This window comes from Fulmarus glacialis, unplaced genomic scaffold (genome assembly GCF_000690835.1).
Source record: "Fulmarus glacialis isolate BGI_N327 unplaced genomic scaffold, ASM69083v1 scaffold34425, whole genome shotgun sequence".
Taxonomy (NCBI): Eukaryota; Metazoa; Chordata; class Aves; order Procellariiformes; family Procellariidae; genus Fulmarus; species Fulmarus glacialis.
The window spans coordinates 1-15,837 of record NW_009211731.1 but is presented as its reverse complement, the minus strand read 5'-3'; the positions used below and the strand labels follow the sequence as shown (position 1 = coordinate 15,837).

The window sequence follows — 15,837 nt, the reverse complement described above, 5'->3', positions numbered from 1 at the left end:
CTAGCAGCTGGCACTTCAGAAGAAATTGTGGTTTTTTTTCCTGCAGCTAAGTTGTAGTACTGAACAGTATCTGATAAGAATCTGAGCTACCCTGAAGTAGAGATTTTTGGAATTCTGCATCAAGAGATGGTTTAAAATCTTTTCCCCCACCTTCCTTTTGCAGTTTAATTTCTCAAGATAAAAAGGAAAGAGGACAGTAGAAGGAAAAGATGACTAGCTGAAATGGGGATTGCAGTCTTTGACCTCCTTTGCTGCTAATACACTGTGTATTTTAAGAAAACACACTTGCGTTTTTTCCAGTTTTATTTTTACTTACTTAAAATTAAACAAGGAGCCCCCTTAAAATTAAACAAAGCCCCATTCAAAGTCATTTAGTATAATGGTGGAAAATATGCAAATATATACACATTAAATAGCATTGCTGTGGGGAAAAAAAAAAAATCCCACTGAACTGTTTCTCTGTCCCATTTTAGACAAAGTTATAACTCTGAAGTGCCACTACACCGACTATTTTCCATTTGGGTAGGTAGACTACTCCAAATGTGAGATCCTGATATTCCCAGCTGTGAATTGCTGGAATAAGAAAACACACAAATGCACTTATAGAAGGACAAAAGGTACAATGTAATACTAATCTATTTTAGATTATAATTCCCTTCTTTACCAAATTCTTCTCACTTTTTTATTATTTTCCCTTTTCAAAATAATTGACATTCCATCTCAAAATTTAGAGTAGTAACTAAAATTGGCATGTGCATGTGTATGTAAAAAACAAACCAAAACAAACAAAAAAAACCCAAAAGGTAAAACAAAAGGAAAAACCCCACAAAATACATAGCAACAGATATTTCTACTGCACACAACAATACATGTAAAGGAGTAAATTCACTAAGGAGGATGCTAGACGTATACAATTCATCTTCAGCCCTAAATTGGAGATGTAGGAAGCAATAACCAGTCAGAAATCCTCCACCTTCAGCATCACAAAAAATTTGTACTCAAACCATCTTTGTGCATCAAACTGCTAATCTAATAATAAAGCTTATGAATTGGAGTAAAAAGGAAAGAAATAAAAAAAATCCTGAAGAGTAATTGGTAGTTTACTGTCAAAATGGGAGATGTCCAAAGTGGATTCTGCAGGGGATTGTCCTAAGTTTGGTGATTTTGAGAATTTTCATTAGTCACATGCTTTATGGAATAGCAAATAGGCCCACTATGTTTACAGACAAAACCAAGCCAGGGGAACGGCAAGTATACAGCAGTAAAGGATTAGAACTAATTTTTGACGAACTTGAGAGCTACTGGGACCAAAAAACCCACCCCCCACACCTTCCACGAGATACACGTATAAAATACTGCTTTTAAGCAAGCCAGATCAACTGCTCAAACAAAGAATGAGGAATAATTTCTTAAAGCTGAGGTTCTACTCAGAGATGAAGGGACTATACCATCAATCAGTAAGCAAGAAATTAAGTGATCACCATACTGATTTATACAAATAGAAGCATTATCTGGCAATGCCTCATGCTAGGGTACTGTTTTAGCACTTCAAGGGAGACGTGGGCCACCTGGGAAGAACCCAGAAAAACAACAGTGAGGATGGTCAGAGTTTTCAAAGAAAACTGGTATGGAAGAAAAAAACCTCTCATATGAAAAAAACTCTTATATGGAAGAAGATAGAATGAACGGTGGTTTTTTAGCCTTCAGAAGGTAAAATCATTATACAGTGCATAGTGACAGGAAAACCATCCATTCTTTTTTTTTGGAATGGTCTTAAGTTGCTTCAGAGAGTAGGTTAATTCTTAGGTTAATTCTAAGGTTAACAAAATAGTTGAATAAACTGCTTCTGAAATCAAAACCAAATATCTGTATAGTTATAGCTGAGTCCTGCCTAGGTTCAGGGGAAGGCAGGCCTCTTCTACCTCATGGTCATATGCAACAAAAATCAAGAATTACTGAATGGGTAGATTCTACTGAGAGTTAAAAAAAGAGGTAATAAGATTTTGAACTAATCCAGAAGTTACCTGCATAAATTTTGAAACACTCCCATCATTCACACAGCATTCAGGCTGCATAATTTAACATTGCCAATAAAAGAGAAATTCAGCCATGGAAATGTATAAAAGTCTATGGAAATACCAAATAATCCATCTACAAGCTTCAGTTTTGTCTTTATGCTTTGATATTCTATACTCTGATATTTTATTGAAAAATTACTGAAAATTACATTCTGTGCATCTTCATTGATGGACAGTACTAATAACATTACAGCACTTGTAACTGTCCCTGCAAAACACTGCAGGTAACATGGAATAAGTATTTCTGTACATACATTTGCTATTTTAAAAATAAATAAAATCTAAACCCACATAATCTGTGGAGTCTACCTTTACCTAGATTTACTTACATAATCAAAAAGGTATGCATTTAGTGCTCCTGTTCCATCAACCAGTGTAAACTTCATAATAAAAACATACTGGAGCGGCTCAATACCTAAAACTAAAGGAAAAAAAAAAAAAGATCTGTTTGTTAGAGCGAATATGCAAAAGACAAACCATAATAACTCAAGCGACAATATCCCTCCTTTAATAGTAACTGACTTGGAATACTGTCATTAAAAGTATAAATTGACAGGTCAAAAGATAGAGGCTCTGAATAGCAAAATGTGGTTCGTATTTTGAGAACGCATTGCAATTTGCCTAGAAACATTTTAATAGATGAGTCTATAAAAATGCAGAAAGATTTTTAAGTACTTATTCTCATCCTAGTAAAAGAAATGCTAATATTTGCTTAGATCTTAGATCCTACCTTGGTAGGATCCTCCTACTCCTCTTATCCATGGAAGATTAAAGGAGACTTGCTCTTAATTCAGTGATAATAAGAAAGCATTCCACCTGAAAACATCTTCTGAAGAAAACAATTCGTTTCATATGATCTCATAAAAGCTACTAGGCAAAGTCTTATTCAGAAAAACTTTGCTGGCAGTTCTGAAAATATTCCAGCATAAGTAAATGACTATAGTCATTCTCTCACTGGCAGCAGCAACTGTTATACTGCAAACATAAAATATTTTAAACAAAGTTATTGCAACTCTGCATCAATCTTTTCTGGCCACTTAAATTGGCTAGTCATTTTATGCTCAACTGATCTGATATACTTGCAGGTTATCATTTAGTCTGAAAATACAGATGGTAAAAGAATAATATACATAAAACAGTTTAAATGCCAGAAAGCATTTAATGAATATTGTTTTCATTTTGAGAATTAAATGTCAATCACAGGTGTTGTAACACTGCCAGTTATATATTACTTTACATTTATTTAATAGAATATAATTATGACAGTTTATTTAAGAGAACCACTACATTGCTCAAATAGTTTTTTTCTTTTATAAAGTCTTTACCAAGCTTAGATACTGCTAGATATTCCAACTTAATATGTTAGAACATGAATTGAGAAACATGAAAATATTCTTTTTCCTGAACATGTTGTGAAGTTCTAAGCTCCATTTTACCTCCAGGATTTGAAAGTGTTGACTACGTAAAGTAACACAAGAAACACACAAAGCATGGAACACACATATATGTTATGGTATAATTCTTTTCATTTGAGTATTATTTCTTGCAGACTCTCTGGAATATGCTTAGCATTGATAAGACTTACAGAAGATAAAAGTCTAACTTTTATTAGTCATTAAGTAAGACTCTTTTTAGTTCTAGTCAGAAAAACTGTATCTTCAAAAGGAAAAGCAAGACTAACTTCTACGACTGCAAGCATGTACACAGTTTAAAATGACATCTGCAACCAAAAATTCATCACAGCTGTACTATGATAGGTGTTACTAGTGACATCTATGGTAGAAGAAACTATTCAACATACTGTAATGGTTTTAATGGTTTAATTCATACTGTAATGGTTTCAAAACTAAGTATGTTATTTCAACTGGTAAAAGGTGAATAAATTTTACAGCTTTATACTCAAGCATAACCATAACTTACATGCTTTCTGTACAAAACTGCAACCCCGAAACCAAACTATTTCACATAAACACTTCAGAATCAAGGCACAAAAGTATCTCAGGACAATATGTCAGCTGACCTTGTGCTATTTCAGTTGGTTCCCATGATGGTTGTTGTTCTGCTGCAATGGAACTTAGACTCTTGATGGGCTTTGGAGTTGAACACTGCTTGCACCTAGCATTTAGAACAAGATACTGAGACTAACCAAACACTGATTTATTTATACTAGAAGCTTTCTGCACAAAAAAAAAAAAAAAAAAAATCTGATTTCCTTACTCAGTAGGAGTGCGAAAGTATTCTATTGCTGTTTAAAGTAACTATTTTACCAGACACACAAGCTTTAGACCACATCAAAGACTCTTAATGCTGCTTTTGAATTATCCCTGAGAAGAAATAAATCATTTTGGTCTGGAAAAGACCACCTTAGTGAACAGAAAGGAGGAAAACTGTACGTCAAAGCTGAGAGAGTTGGGGTTGTTCACCTTGGAGAAGAGAAGGCTTCGGGAAGACCTTATTGCAGCCTTTTAATATATAAAGGGGGCTTATAAGAAAGATGGAGAGAGACTTTTTACCAAGGTCTGTAGTGACAGGACAAGGGGCAACAGTTTTAAACTGAAAAAGGGTCGATTTACATTGTACAGAAGGATGAGGGTGGTGAAGCACTGGAACAGGTTGCCCGGAGAAGTTGTGGCTGCTCCATCCCTGGAAGTGCTCAAGGCCAGGTTGGACGAGGCTTTGAGCAATCTGATCTAGCGGAAGGTGTCCCTGCCCGTGGCAGGGGCGTTGGACTGGATGATCTTTAAAGGTCCCTTCCAGCCCAAATCACTCTATGATTCTAAGATCACTACATTGCTGAACATATACTCATATGTCACTGCTAAACATTATTCATACGTCACTACTTTGTCATTTAGCAACACAAACAACATCTGACTTTGTAAAAGCAGGAACAAATCTGAACTTGTAGCATGCTCTAAAAACACAACAGGGTTAGAGGAGAAATTTGGCTTTACCTATGTTAAAAAATATTAACTATGACTTGCTGGTGTATTTTCACTAGTAATTATAAATTTCACACATGACATAGTAAGCAAATGCTGCAAGTGGACGAAAATATTGAAGAATTGTTTTCAAAGTTGTTGTCATTTGCCTCAAGATATAAAATTAGAGAACAACTATTTTTTCCAAATTAAGCTTCTGTGCTAATATACTACAGTTAGAACTTAAAATAGACATACATTATCTTTTAGAATTACATGCAAAATGCATCATAAAAATCAATAGCACTAGTTCTGCTCAAGTGATATAAAACCAAACTCAATGAAGTTACTTTTTTCCTTTAAAAAAACCACCTAAACTCCAATAAAGTAACTTAGCTGTGAATTTTGTTTTTTATATGCAAGTGCGTGTGTGTTTATTTTTTTTTATACATATATATGAGTATACATGCATATGCACACACATATAAATATTTATACAGGTATTCAAGCTCATTCCTATAGCAAAAATAAATTTGCTTTTTGTTCTACTATAAGGAATCTTTTTTAGACTTTGCTAAGTATATGCTACTGATAAAAAAGCGTGTGGAACAAAGCTCTGAAACGTCAACATCCTTGTGAGGCTCCTTCCTAAATATCCTATAAACAATCAAGGAATATCTTATAGAGTGTTGGCTTTTACAATACAGCCATTTAAACAAAGAACGATGTCTGAAGATGAGTTGTGCGTAGCTGGGGAAATATATGGATTATGAAAGTGCAAGGGGAAATACTTTGTACTGGTGAAGATCCACTCCCAGTAGGAATACCCATATATTGCCTTTATTTAAAAAAGCTGTGGACAGCCATATCTGAAAAGGTCAAAAAAATATATGAGAATATATAGAGAAGTAATTATCTGTATTCATTTTATCAGGCCCTTATGTGAAACTTTAGGGTTCATGTGAAACGTGTAGTATTTCTGCACAGAAATTTTTTTACTGCCTACAGGACTGAAGTAGTGCAACACAGCACTCTGCTTGAACTTATTAGGTCTGCTAAGAGGGAGGACTCAATAGCTTGCATGAAGTACACTGGTATTTCTGAGCTCTGTAACTGCATGCTGCTGTGCAGTACTGGGAGAACATGCTGCTGCTAGCTCTCATTGAGCAGCAACACAGTATTGCATGGCATAGCACAGATACCAGACCTAGATGTGTGTATCGTACTCCACAGCCTTGGAACTGTGGAATTCAGAAACCCATTGAAGTTGTCTCTACAGTGACTGACATCCACAAAGAGGTAAGGCACTTTGCAGTTTTGTGGATCTCAATAAATGGCAAATGGTGAGGAAAGGCTGTCCAAAATCCCTTATTTCTTCCAAAACCCAAGCTTTCCCAACACTAGGAATGAGAGAGAGACAGAGAGAGATGTAGATTGACAGCCCGAAATTATTTTCTGCGTCTCTTTTTAAATATTATCTGTGTACAAAAAAAACAGCATACAGTTTTAAAGCAACGTATGTTTTGACTTTAGTCTAACAAGACCAGAAAATGGTATTTTTCTGGCCAGAAAATGGAAGATCTGGACTAAAAGACGAAGATTTAGGCATTTTGCAGCCTAAAGAGACTCATATGTGCATTTCCATCCCTGTAGTATACTGCCCTACCCACACACCACAGACAAGACCTGGGGGGCTGTGTAATTAAGGGCATAACATTTATAGTGCAAGATAAAGCCCAACTGCAGTTGAGTCCTTTGATACGAGGTAGTAGTATGACATTTCATCCCTGATCTCAGTACTACTGATCATGTTATGTATTTTGCATCGAAGAATTTTTGGGTAAGTTATCCCTTGAGCACTGCAGTTTGAATTACTGAAGAAAATTATATCTATCTATTAATGCAACTACTAAAATATCAACAAATACTTTTAACCTACCCATAATATTTTATGTTCCCTTGTAAAAGAAAAGGAGCTGAAAGATCTAATAATTCAAGATCATCTTCTGTGGATCTCACAGGAATAATGCATTTAAATCTTTTTGTAAGCTTCCAGACTTCTTTTAGTGTTCCACCTATTAAAAACAGAAAACCATGTTTTTTTTAAACTGTAATCAAGAATAAATTGAACAACTTGCATTTCTCGGCTGATTAGATGTTGATTTCAGAACCTTCAATAAAAATTGAGACCCACTATGGAAAACTTAAAAAATGGTCCATAACATTCTCACTCTTACTCAAAAACAGACTCAATAAAGAATCAAAGATGGACATTTATCAGAGCAGATGCCTTAATATCTTTCTCATAGCTATCACTGTAACCATGAAGTTGTATTTAGTTAGCATCACTTTCATATAATTTCTCCTATGATTTTACTAGCAATTTTCTTGGGGGGAAAAAAAAAAAGAATAAACTGACTTTTGCAATTGCTCCTAAGTAAGTGTTTTTTCAGCTTTTAAGTGGCAAAATTCTATGAATTTTTAACCAGCAGTTTATGAAAAAGTAGTTATTCAACCATGTCATAAATGACATGAGGTGGGAAATGCAGAACAACCAAACTTCATGCTAATTTGAGTGCTACTAAATTGTGGCCATGCTAGGAACACAGCAAAAATTTAATATATTACAGCTGGAACCCTGAGATTTTCCAATTCCAGTGAGAGGAAAAAGTTCTTTCAAATTTATTATAAATCACGGGATAACCTGTCTTCAGTCTCTGTAGTATAGACTGCAGAACTGATTACGGAATCTTTCTGACATTTCACCAATTCAGTGGAAATGTGGTAAATTTATGAATTTAACACACAGAGAACAGTTATTTGGAAATAGTTTAACAAAAATATATGATTTAATCAGCTCGTAAACAACAATAAAAAAAGTGAGCCAACTGTTTTAAAATAAATATATTCTACAACTGTGCTGTTTACCACTATCTATAAGTAAGATGTTTCAAAGACTTTATGACAAGTAATTATGACACTGGATTGTAAAATATTTATTGCATGTAATTGTTTCTTGTATTGCAGAGGTAACTAGAGAAGAAAATAAAACTGATAAAACTACATTATTACTCAGGATGAAAAAATGCACAACAACATGAAACCTCCTCAATGAACTCAACATCTAGTTAAAAAAATAAAGAAAACACAGGCAGAGATATTTTAAATGGCTTCCCAAAAGGTTAGAAGACAAAGGTCTTCCAAGTACAGTGACACAGTTAAAGCCTCTCTTATACATTTGAACTCTCATTCAAGGGATTAGCATACAAAATTCAGTGTAGTTTTAACTGATATTCCTAAAAGGTCTCCAAAATTTAAACTTTGTTGTAATACAAAGTTACATCAAGCAAATGTATTCTGGCTTCTAAGAGACTGGCATAAACCACACAGAACTACCAGGGGTTGACCATGATACGAATCACAGTGACTTCATGTACAAATAATGAGGATATGCAAGGAGCATTAGTCTACTTGTTAACCGTAGCATTTCACTCTTCAGTTCAACTAATCTGTAGCAATGGTTATGGATTCCCCACACTCCCTGTGGAGGCTCACGTAAAATTCTGTCCATTATCCAATTGTTTCCTCAATTCCAGCCCAATAGATGCCAAACACTCAAAAAGAAGTCCTTGCTTCAGCATAATGATTATAGGGAAGAATAGAGTACTGTGTTGTAGAAGAGCAAATTGCTTGTGTTTGACAAATGAGTAGAATCTAGACCATGTCTGTCTAACAAATGTCATAATGTGTTTGGCCTTTGAGGGTTGTCTGTATCTGGAAAAGTGCTGGGAAGATTTCTAGGGAGACTTCAAAATATCCACCTCCAAAAACTTAAAGATAAAAATTAAAATAGCATGTAGCTTTGGCAAGGTTCATGATCAATCTTCTGGGAAAAAAGTGTTAAAACTTTTTATTATGATTACGCCTTTTCCTTGTGCTCCAACATGAAACACATATATCCACATACACACATACTTAGCTGCTGGCACTTTAATATCTGAAAAAAGATTTACGAAGTTATATTGTTGTTATTTTAGGAAAATAGAATAGAAAATAGATTCTTTTTTCTTTTGTTAAGGTTAGATTTTGTTAAGGTTAGATAAGGTTAGATTGCCAAAAAAAAAAAAAAAATCAATTTTGGAACATGTCAGAAATAAAGCAGCTATCAGAACTAGTTGAATATAAAACAAAGCAGAAAACAGAAGGCGTTTTGTCATTGACCCTTACACAAAGGACCATCTGACTTACATTCACTTATTCACACCATTACTTGAGCACAATTGAAGACTTTGTTTTAAACTTGGAATGGTACTATATACAATTATTTATTACTTTTATTCTATTCAAAACATTCCTTATTAGTATTCTTGCTAAATTGCTTTGTTTAAAGTTCAGTGGCTATTTCTCTTCCCTGAGGAAACCTGATAAAACCCAAACCAAACAAAAAAACCCCCATGCTGCGAGCTCTATTAATCTGAAACAACACTGACATCCAGAGGCTGACAAAGTTAATTGTAGGCTTGTATTATCAGAAGCCTTCCAAAACGTTTCCACATCAAGTCTAAAACTAGGTTTTTTTAGAAGACTCAGCAAGTTTTCAAATCAGAACTGAAAAATCAGTAAGCACAGCTTGAAAAAAACATATTCGGATATTAATTTTAGCAGAATCAACAATAAACTTATTGGTAGAGTTTTAAAATAGACAGAAGCACCTTACAAGACCTTCACAGATGACTTTTTCCTGTTTGCACAATAGTAACTTAAAGTTCCAGATGAGTTTTTCTTTTCTTTAAAGATGCCTTTATGATCGTCACTACTTACACTGAATACAACTTCAGCATAACTGTTAGATACTCAGAGTGGACAGCGTGCCATAAGAAGTGGTATATTTGCAATTTATCTTACCTTCTATCATAAGCAAAGTATCTTCAGGCTGTTGAAGCATTTCATCATGCTTTACAAAATGGATAGCTATTTTCCTTTGTTTCTGGTCTTGTATAGTCCACATTACAGAATCATACCAGGATGTATTGTGTAATTCTGGGTTTGGGGCAGTAATGCCAGAGCCTTGTAAAATAAAGTCAAAGTCATCTCCATCTGGAACTTCTTGCCTAAAACCATTTCCAAAATGAATAAGTGAATTCTAACAGCTTCTTCTCAGGCAATCTAGCAACAAGGATGACAGTACTCTGAATAAATATTAAAATATAGTCATGAGAGTTAAAACATATACAGGAAAAATAACTTTGTTGTTATATCAGTTTAAACATTTAGAGTTGTATAGCAAATTATGACAAGATAATTCATTTCCATGTTAATAAATATGCTAAGTAATCTAATCTTACCTAGGAGCAGAGGCAGCCTAGAGGCTTCATCCACACATATATAAATCCATGGAAAAACAAATATACCAAGCTTTATGTGTTTCAGTTGTGCCTTAAAAGGGTCACACAACTGCATATGACTTCAGTAGAGTGAAAAGACCGTATAAGCTCATATAATTTCAAGTTTTATGTTCTAGCCTATTTTACTTTGCATATTTTGAGGGGGGAAAAAAAGAAAAAACGGCAGGAGCAGAATAGCTTCATATATGTACTGTAAAAATCTGCAACTCTGCACCACACAGTTTCTGTCCTACTAGGGTGCACCATTCATGCATTTCCAGTTGTCATCCACAGAGAAGCAATGCAGGCCATTCAAATTTTACCAATATTACCAACAACAGGCAAAAAGCCACTGGTTGGCACACAAATTAAAAATGCATTAGAATGTTTTCTCCTAAGCAAGACAGACCTGTTGGCTTCAGGTGGAATATGAACTGTGACAAAAAGGACAATTAAAAAAAAGGCAAAAGCTTGGGCTATTTCATAAAACACTGAAAGACAGTAGATGCCAAGTTTCAGAGTGGAGTTAAAGAAAAAATACCATCAACTCCTGAAGATAATTCTGACGATTTCACTTTCAAACCCAAGAGCAGCTGCTTCCACCAGTGAATAGAATAATTCCTGCCTATGAAACCAAACTTTGATATTCTTCTGCTATGACTGTAGAAATGGCACACGAGGTCTTCCTGAACCTGAACTTTCAATTCATGAACATAGTGCTGTTCTCATGAACTCCTTCCACCCGTGTTTCTGGATTACTATTTTAAATGCAAAAGCAATGGACCTAACATAACAGGTCATCGTTCCAGATATACCCATTAAACTCTTCCAGCCTCTATAGCCTGCCTGTAGATTTCCCGCAGAGGCAGGAATGGAATGAATTGTCTTTGAACTAAGCTACACACGAGGGTTGAAACTTCTGTAATGTGGATACATGAATAAAACTACATCCATGTGTATCGGTATTTTGCTATTTACAGAGAAGCTTCCAGTCGAAGTCTAAAAAACAAAAATACATCTCTCTCAAGGATTTTATTCCCTAAGCGTTATATGCATCTTACTGCATAAAGTATTAAAGGATCAAACTTGTATTGAACTTTGTTCAGTCAGGCTCTTCAGCATATGCTAAAACATGAAACAACTACTTCTGCCACAGCAGAACATGTAGGAGAGAAGGATGCACCTAAATCATGTTTCCTTCCTGGGCCTCTTAACTCACCCAATCCAGGCTGCAGTACAGCTCCACTGTATTTCACTGATTCCTTCCACCTGATGCACACAGTTGAGAAAAGAGAAGCTAAATGTCTTGGAAAGCACTGCAAGTAGTCCCATCATTGCAGCAGGAGGGTGGTAGCAGTAGTAAGAAATATGCTAACTAAAGCCTCACAAATCTATCTGGTTAAAAGCCTGCCCTAATTCTGTGGCAAAGAGAAGGCAGCAATATGTGAAACAGAAGGAGACTCGAACAGAAATTAAGACATTAACAAGTCAAGAATATATAAAAAGGCTATAGTAGTCATTGTGGGAAAATTGTGGGATAAGGATAAAGTTCATAAGGAACAAACACAAATTCTATCAATTGTATCTGCTTATTACTATACAGAGTTGGCAAATATATCAAAAAAGTGACAAAAGTGGCAGACATAGTTGGTAATTATCTCCTTTCTATACTTGGTAATAAAGACCATGTACTTGTATGTTGTGAAGATGATGAAGCACTTCCTCTTACATTAGCAACCAAGAGAATGTTATAACAACATCTGATAAGGACCAATATTGTTAAAGCTGCAAGCATGCTACTTTGCATCCAAAAGCTGTAAGAAAAGGACAGTAGGGGTATTTTCTTGCCTCAGTGATGTTTGTATCTAATAAATCTTGATTGTGCAAAAAATTTCAAAAGGCTAGGAGAATTCTAATGCGCCATCATTTAAAGAAAGCAATAGTTTACACCAGTAACAATAAAGCTGTTTGCTTGGGACTGATATTAGGCTGTCAGGCAAAAAGAAGTGATACAAGATTCAGATGACCATGAATAGCACTGTAACGCATGTCACTCAATAGTTAACCAAAAATAGGCCATTTCAAACAAACTGACTTTCATTTTTAGATGAATTTAAACCAGAAATGGCATATGATTATTTGACTGAGCATTATTTGATACAAAGACAAATGGCATTAAAGGAGAAATAACAATGATAAAACGGTCAGTGAACTGACTCAGGTCAGAAAAAAGACAAAAATACCAAGGTGAATGGTGTTTCTCTGATATTTTTAGATCCAGAAAAGATGCCTTCTCTGGAAGATACACTTTAGTCAAAGATATTTTATTCATTCACTTGGAGACTATCATACCTTTTCGCATATCCTATTTTAAAACTGCAATACAGAAACAGGTACTTAAATACAACTTCAGTACGGGAAAAACCGCACTGCTAAATTTGAAAATAAAGAAAAATTATTGTTTTGAAAGCACTCAAAGGATTCTGTAAATGAAACTCATCTGATGCTTTAAAATTTTCCTACCTATTGTCCGTGAGTTTCAAATCTTTTCTCAAAATGAAATACATTTCTATTCAGCTCATTTTACACAAAAAAGAGGATGAAAATACACTGAAAATCTAGGCATCCCAAAACATATAGAACAATTCCTAATTATTTTTATTGTGCGAAACACTTACAAAGAGTTGCATTTGGAACAATGAAGTTTAATAGACTGATAGAGCTTCTGGGGTTTATAAGTTCTCAGCTTTGCTCTAATGCGATACTGTTGAGGAGCTGTGCTGTTCAGAATGGTTTTCAGTTCTGTGTTATTCAAATCCTGATGATCTGTTAATACTGCAAAATAACAACGGGGGGGGGAAAAAAAAAAGCCATGCATACCTATTAAACACCATAATATTTGGAATACGGGAGATGGCCATTGCGGGCATGCATTTTCTCTTAATCCCCAGCTTCTCTTCCCTTCCCAGTTGCAGCCTCAGTTTCATCAATACAACATGTTACTACAGTCTTTAAGATAAATTACAACAGGCCGTGGGAGCATGGTGTACTTCAGGGTACAGAAATTCAGCATGTAGAAAAAACCAAATGAAAGTAGAATATATAAATATGCTCTATTCCCTTAAAAATGGAATAAAACCAATGTAACATTCATAAACTTATACTCTTAGAATAGCTCTTCCTATAATAAGTAAAACATATTATTTCAACCTTTGAAATAACCTCTGAAAAATATTTTTGTTCTTTAGTAAAAATCAAATTCACCTTGAGGTCAAAGTGTTTCCTACCTGTAACTGATAACTGCTGACATCTCTGTAAGTGTGATTCAAGATCTAAAATCAAGAAGAATTTCCTAATTATTTTCCTTCCTTCTTTTCTTCTTTATCATTTGGACACACAAAACCAAACAGATAGATACACACACAAAACCAAAAGCTGAACAAAGGAAAATGGAAATCCTAATAATGTATGAAGACAATATAGCAAAAGGAAAAAACAAAGCAGGAGACAAACATTAGATACCAAGAGTTAATATATTTGAGGAGAAATTAGTGTATACATTAAATAGCAATACTCATCAAAATGAACACTTTTCAAATGTATACTGTGAATGATACTGCTGACATAAACTGTATTCATCCCCCTGTAATCTCTCTGGACAAGAGCATAAATATATTATTCTAAAACCAATATGGACTGCCTGCTCCCTCCTATGAACAATCTCTACTACACATACACAGTGCAGTAAATATGTGCAAAATTATTTCTAAATTTGCAGTGTTATGGTTTAGACATGAAGTATTTATTTATTCTTGACTTTTGCACCCTCTAAGAAATATCCTGTCACAGTATGTTAATAATGGCTAAGTAACATAAGATTTTAAAAGCTAGAAGCAAAGATGCAGACTATGTCCAATCAGCTTTAGAGTTTAGTTCACTTTTAGTTATTCTAATTCTGGGCTAAAAATACCATTCAAAGAATAATATGGGATCTGTAGAACTGTCTATAAGATACTGCTTTTCCATGGTGCTGCACCTTGCAACTCTGCCACTGACACAACTTTCCATCCAATGCCTTTAGAACGGCTCCTCAGCAAGCAGCTGTTTAGTAGTGTTTTCAGTGCCTGTCTCTGAAGAATCCCCCTTTAGAAGGAGTGAGTTACGTCACTCTGCTTTATGATCTAATATGGTATGATTAAGAACACCATCCGTGTCTAATAATTTACTCACTATCTCCTATGAAAGTATTTTTCCATGTATATGAAAGGCTTCTGCTGCAAGACAAAAGGATAGCGTAATGTCCATTCCCAGTCTAATAATCCAAAAGAATTCTCTAAGGCTTTGTATGTGAAAGTAACATTATACACTTAGAGAAGCAGTAACTGTGACTTTATCTTGACCATATATATGTTAGAAGAAAGAGCAAATCAGCTTTCAATTGCTCTTACCTGTAATGTTGTTAAAAGTGCCGTCTAATTCCACTGAAGACATGCTTTCCGTATGCTCACAGTCTGCCAGATCCACGGATTCTAAGAATCTAAAAATGAATGACTAAATATTTTATGACTTAAAGAAGTCTTTCATATATATACATACACACACACACATACATGGGACTATACATACACTTATATGAAACCTACTGTTTATCAATACACAGCTATAATGTTCAGACATAAATTTTCCAGCAGAGACATGAAACTTAATTGAGCCTGAAGTTGAAGGAGTATATATTGATGATGCAGATGAGACATTCCTTTCCAAATCACTTCTGGAACTTTAAACACAATATAGTGCCAAAAGAAATCTGTACTACTGGAAACAGAATTCCTGATAAAGGAATGTGGACTTTGGTTACTTAGCCCTTCCTAAGGGAAAAAAAGTGTGTTTTTAACCTTTGGAAGAAGAGGCAGGCCACTCAGGAGGACTACAAGGATGTCGTGAGGTTATGCAGGGAAAAAATTAGAAGGGCCAAACCCAACTAGAACTTAATCTGGATACTGCCATACATTAGCAACAAAAGGAGGACTAAGAGAATCTCCATCCTTTATTGGATGCGGGGGGAGACATAGTGACAAAGGATGAGGAAAAAGCTGAGGTACTTAATGCCTTCTTTGCCTCAGTCTTTAACAGCAAGACTTGTTGTTCTCAGGGTACCCAGCCCCCTGACCTGGAAGACAGGGATGGGGAGCAGAATGAAGCCCCCATAATCCAAGGGGAAATGGTTAATAACCTGCTACACCACTTAGACACACACAAGTCTATGGGGCCCCATGGGATCCACTCAAGGGTACTGAGGGAGCTGGCGGAAGTGCTCACGGAGTGTGCGGGCGTATTGCTCCAAAAAGCCACTTTCCATCATTTATCAGCAGTCTTGGCTAAACGGGGAGGTCCCAGATGACTGGAGATTAGCAAGTGTGATGCACATCTACAAGAAGAGCCAGAAGGAGGATC

General features: G+C 35.3%; 1 protein-coding gene across 1 annotated transcript in view; it reads right to left on the bottom strand.

Moving 5' to 3' along the window:
- Positions 1 to 14,920, bottom strand: part of POT1 (protection of telomeres 1) — a gene marked incomplete at its 5' end in the record, with an annotated part of 17,227 nt that extends 2,307 nt beyond the window's left edge. The window contains 7 exons of the mRNA XM_009577650.1: positions 2,408 to 2,499; positions 4,099 to 4,193; positions 6,939 to 7,074; positions 9,905 to 10,110; positions 13,062 to 13,218; positions 13,671 to 13,715; positions 14,832 to 14,920. Coding sequence (XP_009575945.1) covers positions 2,408 to 2,499; positions 4,099 to 4,193; positions 6,939 to 7,074; positions 9,905 to 10,110; positions 13,062 to 13,218; positions 13,671 to 13,715; positions 14,832 to 14,920 — 820 coding nt within the window. The remainder of the gene's footprint in view (positions 1 to 2,407; positions 2,500 to 4,098; positions 4,194 to 6,938; positions 7,075 to 9,904; positions 10,111 to 13,061; positions 13,219 to 13,670; positions 13,716 to 14,831) is intronic.
- Between the last annotated feature and the right edge of the window lie 917 nt (positions 14,921 to 15,837).